The sequence below is a fragment of the Carassius auratus genome, chromosome 45 (genome assembly GCF_003368295.1).
Source record: "Carassius auratus strain Wakin chromosome 45, ASM336829v1, whole genome shotgun sequence".
Lineage (NCBI taxonomy): Eukaryota > Metazoa > Chordata > Actinopteri > Cypriniformes > Cyprinidae > Carassius > Carassius auratus.
Genome location: NC_039287.1, coordinates 14,415,606 through 14,429,509, shown reverse-complemented (window position 1 = coordinate 14,429,509; position 13,904 = coordinate 14,415,606). Strand labels below are relative to the sequence as shown.

Here is a 13,904-nt window from a genome sequence, read left to right as displayed (position 1 = left end):
AGGATGTGGGGGAAAAACATTACTGTAGCTTCAAGAATTACAAAATGTAGGCTGTCTGTTAGTGATGTTTGTTGTGTTAGCTATATGAATAATGAATCTCTTGAGTTAGGACGCTGCCCATCTGTCAGCAGGCACTGTTGGGTGTGCCCAGTACCTGTCTATTGTCCAAAAGCTGCACTTTCGCCCCAGGAACAGGTGGAACAGACATGAACAACAGTGCTGTTTCCACTCGCAGACATGACTTGCAAGTCGCAACACACATTTGTTTATCTATCTAACCGGAGACACTGCGTAGACATCTATTGTTTTCATAAGTTAAATACAGTAAGCTAACACTAACATAAAATTCAGTATTTACTTTATTTTAATATTTGATTTTAATATTTGATTTTTACAAATGGTGACTCCTGGTTCACTTCTACATTACAGTCACTACTATAATGGATTTTTTTAGGTTTTAAAAATCATTATTTCAAATTGTGTCTTGTGTGGTTAATTCTGTATTACCCAGGAGAACAATTACAGCTGATGCAGTATAGAAAAGGATAAAGCAGTCTCTGTTGATATGCGCGAGCTCGCCTCGTCCTCTGCCGGTGAGACAGACAGCTGCACCTCAGAGAAAGGCAGTGTCGCACTCTGAAAAAGAGCCGAAACGGGAGAGTGGGGTACAGTAGTGGCATCATTGTGGAGAGACAAAAGGGAATTTGCTGATGGTGAGCGTGGTGCTAAGCAATTCATCCGAAAAGAGTTGTGATCCCCAAAACAGGAAACGATTGTTACACCCCAGGCTGTGTGTTCTTAGTTTGTAAATAATGTCCAAACAAATTTGATACCACCTCTTAATGGTATGCATATTATCAGATAACGTTAGTAATACATTTCAGTGCCTGTACACTAGTTTTATAAAGCAGACACAAGTTCAGTATTCTGCAAAAAGTATGCTGCTTATATGTATGCTGGTTGTAATGGGAATCGTACTGGTTTTAATAAAAACTGCAGTGGTCCCTGTGGGTATCTATTGGTAATTGGTCACCTTAGTGGCTTGTTGTAGCATAGCCACTAAATCCTAATGGAATATGTCCCAAAACACACTTGTAGCAGTTGGACCAATCAGATACACAACTGTTTGTTATATTTAACAAATAATATCTAACGTCCCCTCATCTATGTACCCTTCCCCCGAAATGCAACTATGAGCTCAAAAAAAGCAGAAAAGGCATTTGGTTACCATGGTAAAAGGACACACATCAAGATAAGATTGTTTTTCAACTCGAAGTAATGTAGGGTTGTCACTCTAAATTCACTTTGAAACAGACAAATGTACCCTTGCCCTATACAGTATATCTCCCTCTGGATATAACCACTTGAGAAATGTAGGAACATGTACCCAGTCATTATTTTTCCTCTTAAAGTATTGCATGTTCTTCTGTATTGATACAAACTCTTTTAAATGAACATTTTAGAATTGCATTCTATTGTTAGCAGAGGTCACAGGTATGCCATGTTTGGTATCTTTCAGCTGCATTTTCAATGGTCTAAATGGCCATTTACTGTGTATCATATGTTGGAACATATGGAAGGTATTTGTGTTACCAGAATCTTTAATAGTTCTTTATCAACATCCAATCAAAGACCAGAAGTTAAACATATGCCTGAGGACAAAAGGTTGTAAAACTTCCCTCCAAAAGGTACCATTTCTCATTGGCTCTTTGAGAAATGGTACCTTTTGGATCTTTTTAGATTCAGGAATTCCAGGAGAAGGTGCTGAGCCGAGAGCATTAAAAACCAAGCTTGTCCCAGGCCTTCGACCTTAACTTTCCATTCATCAAGATCCTCTGATTCAAACTGGTCTCATCTGTTTACTTCAGCAGAGACCAACTGGAGCCCCAAAGTGCATCAGGACTCTTTTTCAAACAGGCGAGACGTGCAAGTATCAAACTTAGTCTTATTAATTGATATATTAATCTGATACCTTTTACAAATGTGTGTTTGAACTAAGAAACTGATGTTTCCTTCAGGCTGAATATCTCTTTACTGCTTAAGCTTTAACCCTTTTCCTATGCCAACTGTATGCGTGCTGATTTGCTATACACACTACAAACATTTTCTTTTTTATGATTAATAGTTGGTGGTAGGCTATGTAATGTTTGTAAGGATATGTGGAATTCTGTTTCCATTATTATTTTTTCATTAAGCCACAAAAGGAACTATCTAAACATTATTAAATCAAGATTTCATACGTCTTGTTGATGCTCACATTAGAGAAATGAAAAAGCTAATGTGAGCAAGGGGTGCCCTCTGCTGCCAAATATGTGAAAATGATATTTACCTGTTAATAATAAGTCAAATTATTGGCTGGCCTTCATTTAAGTAGTTTCAAAATGGTAAAAAAATAAAATAAAATAAAAATGTTTTAAAAGAAATTCACATACATTACATTACATTCAACAGCATGTTTTCAGAGAGTTAGCCAAATGTCAAGTTGACAAGTTAAAGTATAAAAAATTCCATGTTTTAAAAAGTTTTTTTTTTAATTATCTTGTGTTCACCAAGGCTGCACTTATTTGATCAAATACAAACAATACAAACATTAAAATTGTCAAATATTATTACGATTTAAATGAACTGTTTTCTATTTGAAAATGTTTGTAATGTAATTTATTCCTGTGATACAAAGCTGATTTGAAAGCATTACTCCAGTCTTCAGTGTCACGTGATCCTTCAGAAATCATTTTAATATGTTGATTTTAGTGTTCAAACATTTTCTAATAGAATTAATCAAAGTCTTAAATTGCTGTTGTTAATGTTTCTGTTATTGTCAAAATGCAACTTGGTAAAAAAAAAAAAAAATCACATTACATTCAACAACGTGATTTCAGAGAATTAACCAAATGTCAAGTTGAAAAGTACTGGAATTTTGTGAAGCCTTTGGTGCTACTGTATTTGGTAAAAATATAGATAAATAATCCATAGATTTTACTTTATTTTCATGTCTCTAAAATCTCATGACCTTTCTCTCACCTTGCCTAAACTGTGTGACATTTGGAAAGATGGCCTTGAGGTTCCCGCCTGTATGTTGAGAACTCACTGTACCTGAGCAAATGTCAAATGTGCCCTCATAAACACAAACTGCCAAAGGCCTGACTGACCAATGTCACCTTGTCAAATACACCTCATGACAGTGTGAAAAAGCTTGCAGTGCCCAAAACCATGTAAAAAAAAAGAAAAAAGTACAGGGTACAGTATTTAACATTCATGAAACACCTCACAAATGACTGTGTCACTACCACAGTATAAGAGCAACGACTATATTTCGGGTTGATTGGTTAGTTTCAATTAGATTCAGAATGAAAAACCAAGAAAAGGGTGGAAATAAAGGGCTGTTAAAAATAAAAACTTTGAAGTGAAATAGACTTTTGAAGATTGTTGGGCATAATGGTTGGTAATCATAAAAGAGCTGGCGGAGATGTCAGAGATAAAACTCTTAATGCACACTCGTACCTCTCTGTTCACCTGAGGACATGCGGCTGTCAGTCAGTCAGACAGGCCTAATGGATTCACTCGGTCTCCCTCACACACACATACACACATTCACTCCCTCTGGCTCTCTCTGTCTAACAGACCACTGCCCATTCCAATAACAGACAGAATAGATTTGCTTTCTTTTGTGCCTTTCACAACCCAAAAGATCTCAAAAAGCATCAGAATTTCAACATTTTTAAGGCTTCCAAATGATCAACATGATCAAAACTTTGCCGAAAAACCTGTTGTACACACTGTACTACATGACTTCTGATAGATAGTTCTGATAGTTTTTAGTTCTGACTGTCTATACACTGATAAGATTGAGATGAAGGAAAAGACGGTTTTGTTTAGCCTACAAAAGAAAAAAGTGTACACTACTGTAAGATTTGAATGATTTTAAAAGAAGTATCTTATGCTCACAGAGGCTGCATTTATTATACAGTGAAAACAGTAATATTGTGAAAATAGCTGTAAAAAAAAAAAAGCTCTTAATATATTTTCAAATGTAATTATTCCTGTGATGGCAAAGCTGAATTTTCAGCATCATTCCTCCAATCTTCAGAGTTACATGATCCTTCAGAAATCATTCTAATATGCTGATTTGATCCTCAAGAAACATTTCTTATTACTGTCAAAGCAGAAAACAGTTGTGCTGCTTAATATTCATTGATGAAGCTGTGATTTTTGTTCTGATTTTTTAATGAATGTTCAAAAGAAGAGCATTTATTTGAAAAAATATATGTGCATCTCAATAAGTTATAATGTGGTGGAAAAGTTCATTTATTTCAGTTATTCAACTAAAACTGTGAAACTTGTGTATTAAATAAATTTAATACGGATGAGTTATAAAAATCAGATGAGTTATATAAAAAAATAATAATAATTAAATCACCCCCCTCACAGTTGTCTTGAAGGGCAAAATAAGCTATATAGACCAAAATCATTTTTTAAACCAGGCTGAACCCAAACTTCAAACTTTCAAGTATCATTTACATGTTAAATACTGTAGTTATAATTAATATTTATACTATATTGTGGTTTATAGATGCATGTTTGATGTGTTTGATGCGATGAATAATGCATGCACATTATGAAGTAAAGAAAATTTCATTAATTTATTTTTTATTTTATATAGCCTATAATAAATGCAAAGCCCATTTTTATGAAAGCATTCCCACCATCCTCTGGTGTATCAGTGTGTGTGCACACCAGCCATGTCCCAAATCATCACTGCCCCTGAACAGGCACCCTGCCAGTGGCAATGGCATCACTCACCTCAGAACACAGCCTGACACTCACAGTTAGCCTTGCTCTGTGTAGGTATGTGTGACAGGGCTGCTACATTCACTCTGTCTTACCACTTGAGACCGACCGAATCTCCTCTGGGTACAGAGGGTTTTTAGAGAGGGCAGTCAAAGGTCCTGTGTCATTTCCAGAGAATTTCTTTCTTCCTTTGTAAAGGTACACAGCTCATAATTAAAGATTTTGTGTTCGAAAGTTCATGAACAGCAAGTTCCCAGCTATTCCAAACCTTGGCCCAAGTGTTTTGTTGCTAGAAAGAGGAGCAAAGTCAGCTAAAGAAAGACTGTGAGACATAACACTCCTTGAAAATAATACAACATGACACAGTAGACAGAAATAATTGGTGATGTCATGTCTTAAGGTCAGAGTCTGCAGAAGAGGAATAATTCGACAATGATCTGATATGAAGTGTTTTGCCGACATGGTCTACCTTTTCATACTTAAGCTGTGAAGGAGAACTACAAATTGCATTGCTACTCACATATGTGCATATGATCTCATCTCTCACATTTAGGAAGCGGGAATGGAATATTACAGACAATATGTTGAATGACCTCAAGAAAGTGTTTAAGGGACAGCTTTTTGCTTAACTTTTTTTTTACTTAACATAAATAAACAAATAAATAAATAAATAATCTTTCTAAAACTATTTAATTGATTGATTAATTTATTAATTTTAAGTAAATTAAAGCACATATAGTTATTGCTGCCATACATATTATCAATATAAATGATGATGATGGTGACCATGATTTCTCTTGCATATTCCCCTGCAAAAAATAAAATATATAAAATACGTATTTATTTATTTATAATTAAAGGAACATAGGAATGTTAAGGAACAAAGGAATGTACTAAGGAACATAGGGTATATACATAATTATAGTAACCATGATGTCATTGTTTAGTTATTTTCTATTGGAAAACACTGGAATAATTTCTCATATGCATTGTCAAAACACTTTTGATATCCTATTTAAATATGTAAAATATGTTAGAATGTCTGTGATTGTACATGCTGCCAACCATGTTGATGAAGTTTTGGCTGTTTTTCAGTTTGCGCTGCTTTAGTATTAACATGCACACATGTAATCTAGTTGTGTTTTGGGATTATGGGATGTGCATAGGGCAGGTGGCATGGCCAGCAGTCTGGAGCTTTACCCTGACCTGACCTGACCCAGAACCAGAACCAGGTGCTGGGGCTGTGATTATGAGTCTCAGAAGGCCATCCAGCCTCCAGCCTTCCCCGAATCCACCATATGGACACCAACTGTTATATGTGATGAACTCTTATGAGCACAAGCGCTTTTCATCCACATGTAGTAAATGAAGAATGGGTTCATATGCTTATTTAAGTATTTGTATGCCTAATTAAGATTTGCATGATCATGTTTCCCAAACAAATGTAAAGTACGAGAGCAGGAACTCTAATTTTGTTCCCTTGTATACTGACATAATTCCCCTTGGCACTGGGTCACGTTACATGCTGACACCGGGTTCATTTTTTCAGATAATTTTACTCAGACTGTCACACTGCATTAACCATTTTACTGTAGAAAACAAGAACCTCAGACTGACTTACCCTGCGCAGATTTTGAGGCATGAAATTCAAGCTGAATATAAGACCCCGAGATGTGTGACATTGTATTGAAAGATGAAAAGCAGGATGCACATTTCAAACCAAATCTGTCAGTGTTTGTGTCAAGTTATTTCTGTTATATGAATCAAAACGGTCTGTGTGAATGTGTGTGTTTGTGTGTGTATTAATGCATGTTTGAGGGCATGCGAGTCAGAGTGGGCTGGGTTATCAGAGCAGAGAGAAAGAAGGCAGTTTGCAGTGGACAGGAGAGAAATTCACATCCTTCATCTCAACTTTGCCTGTCGCAGTCGTCTGGACATTGCTGTGTGTCACTGGCACACTCTTTCTTTCTTACTTTCTTTCCTTGCTTTTACTCTGATTTTGCATGATTGCCATTCTTCTTGATCAAACACTTCATTTTAGTTTCTCTTAGTATCTTCTACCAGAAGAGTTTTTTCTTTAGGTTGCTTTTCTCATATTAACTGTCCATCTTTCCAATTTTTGACTGTATCCATTCATTCAATATCTGGCCTCATTTACATATTTTATTTGCATAACCTAATGCAATTTGGTGGTACCAGATGGAGTCAAAGCATCATGGACCTCGACCTCTAAGACCCACAAGGTAAAAATGTCCTTTTCAATGTCAGTGTTTGTAATTTCCATTGTATTCTTCACCTCTGTTGCTAAACTTAACCTATATCCTTTGTGGTGAATCTTTTCCTTTAAATTCTGCTCCAGCCATCACCTTTATGTCTGCATCCTCCTGTTTCTATTTGCCCGACTTTTTGTCCTCTTCTGTACCTGTCTATTCAGTTCATGTATATCTGTCTCCTCAACAGTCTGTCTCAGAACACCATTTGTATATATCTCTGTCTATCCCATTTTGACTTTTCTCATTTTATTTATGGAACATTTATTTGCAGTTGGTTTAAGTTAGCTGGTAGCTGTTCCAAGCTGATTAACTGGCACACGATGGTGATTAGCTGGCTTGTTCAAGCTGATAGCCCATCTCGGACCACCGACAGACCATCTTAGTCAAACCAGCTTGTCTGTGTTTGTTTTTTAGACAATCTATTAGCTAACCTTTAAATGAACAGCTTGGACCACCAGCTACCATTTTCAGAAACACAATCAGCAACTTTACTAAAATGTTTTAGCCTATCAGAGCATGATTTGAAATATGCCTGCAAATGTCAAGTGCTTTGTAATACCATGCTAAATTGATGTGAAGTGCATTTTATGCCTGACCATCAAAGAGGCTAGCTTGATTTTAACATGCCTTTTCAAACATAAGTGCTTTCTCAACATGACTCAGTTGTTTCCCACTGCTTATTCAAATAATTACACATCATAATCAAACTTATGTGCTGGTTGACAAAATTATTTTTTAAATAAAACAAACATGACTGTCCTGCAGATGCTAGCATTAGCTAGAAAAGGGGGAACTCTATGGTGATGAATTAACTTCACTGCCAGTTCAGGATGTGGACTACACAGCTTGATGTAATACAGTATGAAAGACTGTCTACTGTAGACCAAGCTCTTTATGAAAAGTCACATTTCATTTATAGAGGATGGTCATAAAGAAGAAAGTCACTTCAGGATACAGCACTTTATCCACTTGTTACACCGACACGCTTTCTTATTGCTTCTACACTGCAGTCCAGCCATGCCTTTCGTAGGTTGTCCCCATTCAAATGGATGCGGAGGCCCGGGACGGATGTTGCTACGTGAGATGCTTTGGCAGCTGGAGCAAAGAGTACTTCAGGTTCAGGAGGAGGAGTTTCAGTACTGCATTTCTCGTGGCATTCTGGGATACCGTCACCCCCCAGCATACCCAAGCCTGCTTGCCCTTATACCTGCTGCTGAACACCGCCAGCTAGAGCGCCTGTGTGGTCGCATCCCACCCTCACACACTGCCATTGTACTTTCCAGGTAAAAGAGAAAAAGATTGTTCAAATGTTCTTTAAATCCTTTATAAATGCTCCAAAATGGTATTCAAATGCTCTAAGAAATCACATATAGTATATAAAAATCTATCTTTAATGGATGTCATTCACTATTTTAAAACATAAAGAATGAACATTCCATCATATTAGGTTAAAAACATGAGGGTGAGTAATAATGACAGAATTTTTAAATGAGCATTAATTTTTAAGTGTATGGACCTTTAAGTACACTAGAATATGACAGCTGATTTTAGAAGCCAAAAAACGTTTGCTGAATAGTTTCATGATTTTGTCTTTTTTGTGTGCTCTAGACAGATGTAGGGATTTTTCCGCGACACTTTGTGCATGTAACATGATTATGTCAGTAGGTGGCGACAAGCGACGTTCAGGATTTAACTAAAATGAGGGAACAAATTAATACGATTTTCCATACATCATGTGCAGAGCTCTGGACGAAACAGCACTCACTTAAAATTATTCTGTTCAACTAAATATAAGCACCACTGTGCTTGCGTTATATTGCTTTAATATTTTTATTAAACATTGTATTGTGCTTCTTCAAGGCTTCATGATCTTATGGCCCACAATGACATTCCTCCCTGGGAACTGGTGGGTGTCTTCAAACAAGTCCTTAGAGACTTCCTGAGGAGACAGGAAGACGGCATACGGAAACGTCCAGCCCCTTCAGCTCCATCAACAATTCTTTCTGCTCCGAGTCCACCTACAGAGAGTAATGACAGAAACCACATTGTTGAAAATGCATCTAATTCTTTATCAGAGGAGTCTGGAAAGCACAGGGAAGAAATTCCTACGATTTCTAGTTATGTGGATAAACATTTGCGTGCCGCCTGCCCCTACTCTATCCATAGAGATTGGAGTCTGCCCTTCTGTCATCCATTCGCTTATGAGGCCTATGGCACCACATTGTGAGACACTTAATTATAGAAGTCCAACACCTATTAATGGCAGTTCATAACAATTTTATGTTTTGTCAAATTGGTGGCTAATTAGTAAGAATTTGTACAATCTGATTGGTATGTTTTTGTATGACTGGCTTGCATCCCATAGATGGTTACTTTCATAGTAATACTTTAATGTACTACTAATATTGCATTTTCATACTAATATTGCATTTTCATACAAATTACCACCAATAAATTCATATGAAATCGCCACCTTGTAAAATAATTGTTTCCTCATGAGATTGGCTTGAAAATTCAACGCAACCATTTTATGTCTTTCCAGTCTGAAAAATCGAATCCTCTGCTCCAGTTAATTAGAATAATTAAAAGTAAGTAACATGAAGATGTGTTATGTTATGTTAAAACTTGGAAGATGAGCAATAATCTTTTTGCAATTGATCGATAAAAAAAAAAAAAAAAAAAGATTTTAATGACAAGAAGTAGCTACTTTTTCGATAAAAGATTTGTTACATTATAATAATAATTTAAAAAAAATTATTATATAAATATTGTTATTATAATTAATAATAATAAGTTGTGTCTAGTTTTTGGAGCTTGACAACTCCTGGTTATATGAACTGATGACAAAAACTGCATAATGATTCTTCAAAAAAACAAATAAATAAAAATAAAAATACTTTTGTGTTTTATAGACAAAATAAAAGTTACAATAGTAAATACTGACAGAATTTTCATTCTAATAGTTGAATGTCTTTAGAACTATTGCTTTGATGTTATTGTCTAAACTAACAATTGCCTTTTTTGCATTTGTACCCATTTGTTTCTAATTACAATTACATTTTAATTAATTAATTTATTAATTATTATAATTAATAATATTATTATTGTGCTTTAGCTTTCCAGAGTCTACAGCTAATGACTGATCAAACTAAAAGTAGCACACACACGCAGATACACCCTGAGCAGTCAACCCAGATATCCAACCTAATCTATCATTCTTTTTCAGAGTTATATTTCTGGATTACAGAGCAGAGTTTAGCCTGAGGGGAGAGGATTGCACCAATGCCTTTGTGCATCAGTGGTCCTGCTTGCTGCATGTACCCATGAACTACCAATAATAACACTCTCACCTCTCCCATGCTTTTTAGATAACAGTTAAAATCCTTACTTGTCTTTTATCATATAGTGTCAGAACTGTGTTTGTCATGTAGCATGGACTGAAAGTGGCAAATAAAGTGTAAGTTTTGTAATTATCTCTTGACTGCTGAATAACTGTGTGGCCAGACAAAGTGAAGTTCTCTTCTTTGGAGTGTTTGTTACCACAAAATCAAATACAGTATGTAGCATAAATATAGTCATCACATTTTCTGCCTATACTTTTGCTGTTACCTCTTCTACAGAATATAATAATTTATGTAACATGTTTAATTTGCTTCTGTGAACCCTGCAAGTTTTATTGTTCTCTTCAAGTCAATTGTAAGTGAAAATTAAATTTGAACAAAACCTAATTTGTATTTTTATTGTAGCCTAATTATTTCTCACACCAGTGTTGACAAGTCAATTTTTAAAAGTGATTTTGGTCTTGTTTTTCTGACCAGGTTGCTTCTAGCATCTCACATGCTTTGGTTTTCAAAACTTTTTTTTTTCCTTTTTTTTTTTAATAAATACATTACATACAAAGAAAACTATCTATCTATCTAACTGTCTGTCTGTATATATGTCTGTGTCTGTCTGTCTATCTATCTATCTATCTATCTATCTATCTATCTATCTATCTATCTATCTATCTATCTATCTATCTATCTATCTATCTTTCTGTCTGTATGTCTACCTTTATAGCAAAGTAAGAGACTGTGTGGTGCTAATGTTTTCATAAAATGCTAATATATATATTTATTTAAATAAGCTTGTCTAAGGGAGACACAATGAGGACAATGAAAAATAAATTAAAGGGTTACAAATATACATTCCTAACATCCTAACAGACTTTTATTTTGGTGCCGGTGCTTTTAATTACATAGCGGAAACCTACACAGATCTTCCGCTGTCTCCCAACTGAGCTCGCGCTGAACAGTGACCTTCTCCGAGTGGTTCAGTGCACTTACATACTAGAGGTAAAGATGTTTTCTTATGGTAAATTGTATATGTTTTCAGTTGGCTTGTTTTAAATAATCGCTGACTGTTTCAAGAAGATTCCCTGTCTTTTAAATCATTGTGTTTCGGTCATTGAATCATAAATGACAAGGCCTTGCTGAGCGACTTCAATGAATCAACATCGTTCATGTCTCAAGCTTGACGCTTTTTTCATAGCCTCTTCTATAATTTTGTTTCTATGTTAAACTGTGTTAGAGTATTCGTCTTATACTCTAACGTTACTGAGAATGTTTTTGCTCTTTTTTTCTGGTCACTGTCTTAAAGACTCCTTATATTCAAGTCTAATCGTGTTATTTATTTATTTTTATTCCTGAACTGATCCTTGAATGTTTGAGTAATGTCATTGAAACTACTGTTTGTGTCGTGTTGCTCTTAGGTTATTCTTATAACGTGAAACATAATAACAGTTGTGTTTAAACGTGTGTGGTAAATTCATGTTACATGGTTTATTTTTAAAAGCTTTTAGACACGTTCATGCATCTTTATGCTGTGATCACTAGATGGCAGGTGGTGCTTTCGCTGGTTGGTGGACTAAGGTGGCCCCCTACTACACCAAAGCTTACCAGGAGATGTGGGTTGGTGTAGGAATCATGACTTTTATGTACTACAAACTGTCATATGGAGGTGAGAGGTCACGTTTAAGAGCTCTTTAGAAGTGTGCAAGCCGTCTAAATGTCATAAACCCATATTCATTTTATAGTGTACAGTTGAACATTTTTCAATTCAATATACAAAAGTTTACTTGTATAGCGCCTTTCAAGATTCAAGTCGTTTTAAAAGAAGCATCACAGGAAATTACGTTTCTACAATATATTTAGTAGTAGCTTGTCAGTGGTGACTGTCAAAATGATGTACATCTTCTGGGCATTGCCCATATTCATAGACCATTTGTTATACAATATTTTAGAAAACCAAAACTTTTCGTGTTGTGTACAAGGCAGCACATTTTTATTTTTTATTTTTTGGAGCTTGCCACTAATTTTATTTTTAAAATATTAATAATAATATTGCTGTTTTGCAGGAAAGAAGAAATCAGTGCAGTCAAGTAAGTATAAGAGATTTTAGTGTTATGACTTTTACTCAAACTTGGGTGTGACATGAAAAAGTTTAAACTTTCATAAAGTTTTCTTTTTCTTTTTTGAACAGTTTTTATTTTTTGATTTTCACTGATTTTGAAAAAGCAAAAGTTGTAAACCAGAGGCTTCCAAACTTCCGCAAGGGAGTTTTAGGTGTTACGTAGGAAAAGTTTAGACAAAGCAGAGTGTAAACAATTAAAAAAATAAAATAAGAGAAACTCTAGATATTTTTTATAAAATAATATTTTACACTTTTCACAGTATAAATGAGGGTTATGTTATATTTTCTATTCTGTAAAACAGGTTGTCACTTTCGATTAAGTTTTTTTTAAATGTGCTTCATTAAATATGGAGCTGTTTTTCACAAGATGCCTTCAAAGGAGATACCAAAAATTATCATAGCCAATGCATATGCAGATTGATAAATATACGTTTTTTTTTTCTTCTCACTAACATTCTGATTCTTAACATTCTGTGACAAGGTCTATAGATATCGCCATCAGGTCATAATGGGGGTTTGAAAGTCCTTGGTCTAAAAGATAGTATAAGGCATTGTTGAAAATGCTAATCTATGGGACATATAAAGAATCTTTCTGTATCCAATGTAACTTCCCTTTTCTCACAGAGCCTGCTCACTGATTGGTCCACCGGAGCGTCATTCCCCATGTCCTCTCTGTAAATCTTCCCCTGAAGAACTTCACATGGATATCTGTATTGTGTTTTATCTGAGCAATAAACTGCTTGATTTGGATCACACTATGGAAAATTCACTGCTTTGTAGTCTTTCATGCTGTCTTACAGGAAATTAATATCAGCAAACATGAAACTGTTTCATATTAACTTATGGAATTAAACTATTAAAGCAGTCCTGCCAAAAGTGTTCAAATTCCTTCAGTACTTGAATATCAGATACAATTTTTTATAGGACACAAATCAGTGTTTTTTTTTTTTCTGAGCAGATGTTAAATTTCCACTCCAAATGTTCATTTGATTTGATTGCTTTATTAATTTTTATTTTTAGACACATTTTATGCTTAGTTAATGCATGCAGTTCATGTTATTGATCAGTAGTGGGTGTTGAAGAACTGTCCTTTAGATTTAACTCTTTTACAAATACTTAAAAGCTCTAAACATACAATTTGAAATAATACAAAACTATAACTATATATAATTGGAAACTACTGAGTGAAAGTGTCGCAATGCTGAACATCTGAAACATAAGCGTGTAATACATGGTCCATGTTACCATCATTGAACACCTGCAATTAACGCGATTCCTAAAATATAAACACTTTAAAGCTTCCTAAGAAATAATGTGATTCATCGTCAAACTAAGGGCGTTATACCTAGCTGATTTTCATCACTTCGTGACTTTAATGACTACACATGCAAA

General features: G+C 35.0%; 1 protein-coding gene across 3 annotated transcripts; it reads left to right on the top strand.

Annotated features, from left to right (window-relative positions):
- Positions 1-5,668: 5,668 nt before the first annotated feature.
- Positions 5,669-9,722, top strand: LOC113063360 (protein RD3-like). 3 transcript variants are annotated; one of them, XM_026233679.1, is made up of 3 exons: positions 5,669-7,031; positions 8,072-8,344; positions 8,922-9,722. In XM_026233679.1, exons 1-3 carry the CDS (start codon positions 6,988-6,990, stop codon positions 9,286-9,288), a joined length of 684 nt encoding a protein of 227 aa, XP_026089464.1. In that variant the 5' UTR covers positions 5,669-6,987; the 3' UTR covers positions 9,289-9,722. The 3 variants fall into 3 exon arrangements, with proteins under 3 accessions (XP_026089464.1, XP_026089465.1, XP_026089463.1); XM_026233680.1 differs by having other exon boundaries at positions 6,983-7,031; positions 7,981-8,344; XM_026233678.1 differs by lacking the exon at positions 5,669-7,031 and having other exon boundaries at positions 7,039-8,344.
- The last annotated feature ends 4,182 nt before the right edge of the window (positions 9,723-13,904 follow it).